The 1,636-nt window shown below is 42.7% G+C and overlaps 1 protein-coding gene across 1 annotated transcript in view; it reads right to left on the reverse strand.

Moving 5' to 3' along the window:
* SLC39A12 (solute carrier family 39 (zinc transporter), member 12) overlaps positions 1 to 1,168 on the reverse strand; it is a 55,125-nt gene extending 53,957 nt beyond the window's left edge. Inside the window, exon 1 of the mRNA XM_012660896.1 lies at positions 795 to 1,168. Coding sequence (XP_012516350.1) covers positions 795 to 1,127 — 333 coding nt within the window. The 5' untranslated portion in view covers positions 1,128 to 1,168. The remainder of the gene's footprint in view (positions 1 to 794) is intronic.
* Between the last annotated feature and the right edge of the window lie 468 nt (positions 1,169 to 1,636).

A 1,636-nucleotide genomic window follows, 5' to 3' on the forward strand; every position in this document is an offset into this window, starting at 1 on the left:
CTGATGAAGACATCTGAGCTCCCACTCATGTCCCATTAAAGTGACCTGGAGAGATTTTTTAAAAAATTCTATCCAAGGCAAGTGAAATCTCAATCTCTGGAGGATGAAGCCCCAACACGAGTAGGTTGGGGAAACCTGCCCAGCTGATTCCAATGTGCAATCAGGGTTGAGAGTCACTCTGCAGACCAGGATAAGGCTGTGAATTGGGCCTCAGGAGCCACCAGGCTCATTTCAGTTCCACCTGCAGCATCTGTCTTCCCCAGCTCATATTCCTCATTAAGAAGATGATTATCCAATCATTAACTACCCACCATGCAAAATATTACAAAACACCAATTGACATCCAAGAGAAAAGTACTCAGAAGTTCAATGTTAGAGAAATATCAGCTTGCTGTTACTGTGCTACAGAAAAACAAATAGCATCTATCTCGTCCCATGCAAGTTCACCGCAGGCTGAAAAAGAAGGATTAGGAAATCAGAAAGGAGAGATGACTAGAAGTTCACACTCACAAATAAATGCCCCTAAATACGCAGAAGGATTCCAGAAAGGCTTATGTAAACATTATCCTTAGAAAAAACAAACAAACAAAAAAATTCCTCTATTGTTAAGCTCTATATACAGAATGCCAAATGATTTGCTACTCAAATATGGAAGATGTTTTGCCAGAATGCATTGCACACTTGGATACAGGAAGATTTGCATTTGATTTGGCTTTACAGAAGTCAATGACTATAGAATCCATTGCTCTCGTTTGAACATGCCCTGGTACCTGACCCCATGCTACTGCACTAACCAGATTGCATTCTCCTTGCATTCCATTTCTCCTCCGTGGGCACCCAGTTTTCTCCAACAAGGTTCTGATGAGGCTTCTTGAAAGGTTGAGGGGTGGGTGATCTCCAGCAGTGAGAACCCGCAGTATGTCTGCCAGTTGGCCTGGACTCCCAGAGCCGCTGCTGTCCTGGGTTGAGGGTCTGTCTGTCTCAGTAGAGGGAACGAGGCTGAGTAGAAAGAACAATGGCACCCAAGATCCTGACAGCTTTATCCAATAGCACATTTCCACGCTTCCTTTACCTCGAGTCTGTCTCGGATGGAGATGGGTGCGTTGCCGTTCACGGGATAAAGTCATAGCCAGAGGAATTTCTGTGGTAGAGGGGAAAAATAAAGCCTTCAATTATTGTGCCTGCAACATGTTTGAAAGGATTCATTAATTGGGTGGCTAAGCTGATTTGCAATGACAAGCCGTTTCTAAACAACAGGGGGGCTGTAGGTAATTTATAACCCCAAACAACAGCAGGAAACTACCGTGGCTGTAAGACTTTCAAATTGCACAAGACCGGCCAGAAACCCTGTTAGTTTGCCTCTCCCTGAACTAAACATAGCCTCAAAACTTAGGAAGATTCAATTTCTCTGTTTATCTGCAGGTGGTACAAGTTATAGGACCCAGGATGGGAAACCCCTTTTTATCCTATTGTAGAGAATTCCAAGTGATTCGTGGTCCTCTCATCCCTAGACAAAAATAAAGAGAAAATAAATTCTAATAAATTACCAATATAATGTTGAATTAGAAGGTTCTAGACAAGGAATAGTGCTGGAAGAAAACAGTAATGTTCAGAAAACACGGGTCATTTTTTTAGT

The sequence above is a fragment of the Propithecus coquereli genome, unplaced genomic scaffold, assembly GCF_000956105.1.
Source record: "Propithecus coquereli isolate 6110/MARCELLA unplaced genomic scaffold, Pcoq_1.0 Scaffold69, whole genome shotgun sequence".
Classification (NCBI taxonomy): Eukaryota; Metazoa; Chordata; class Mammalia; order Primates; family Indriidae; genus Propithecus; species Propithecus coquereli.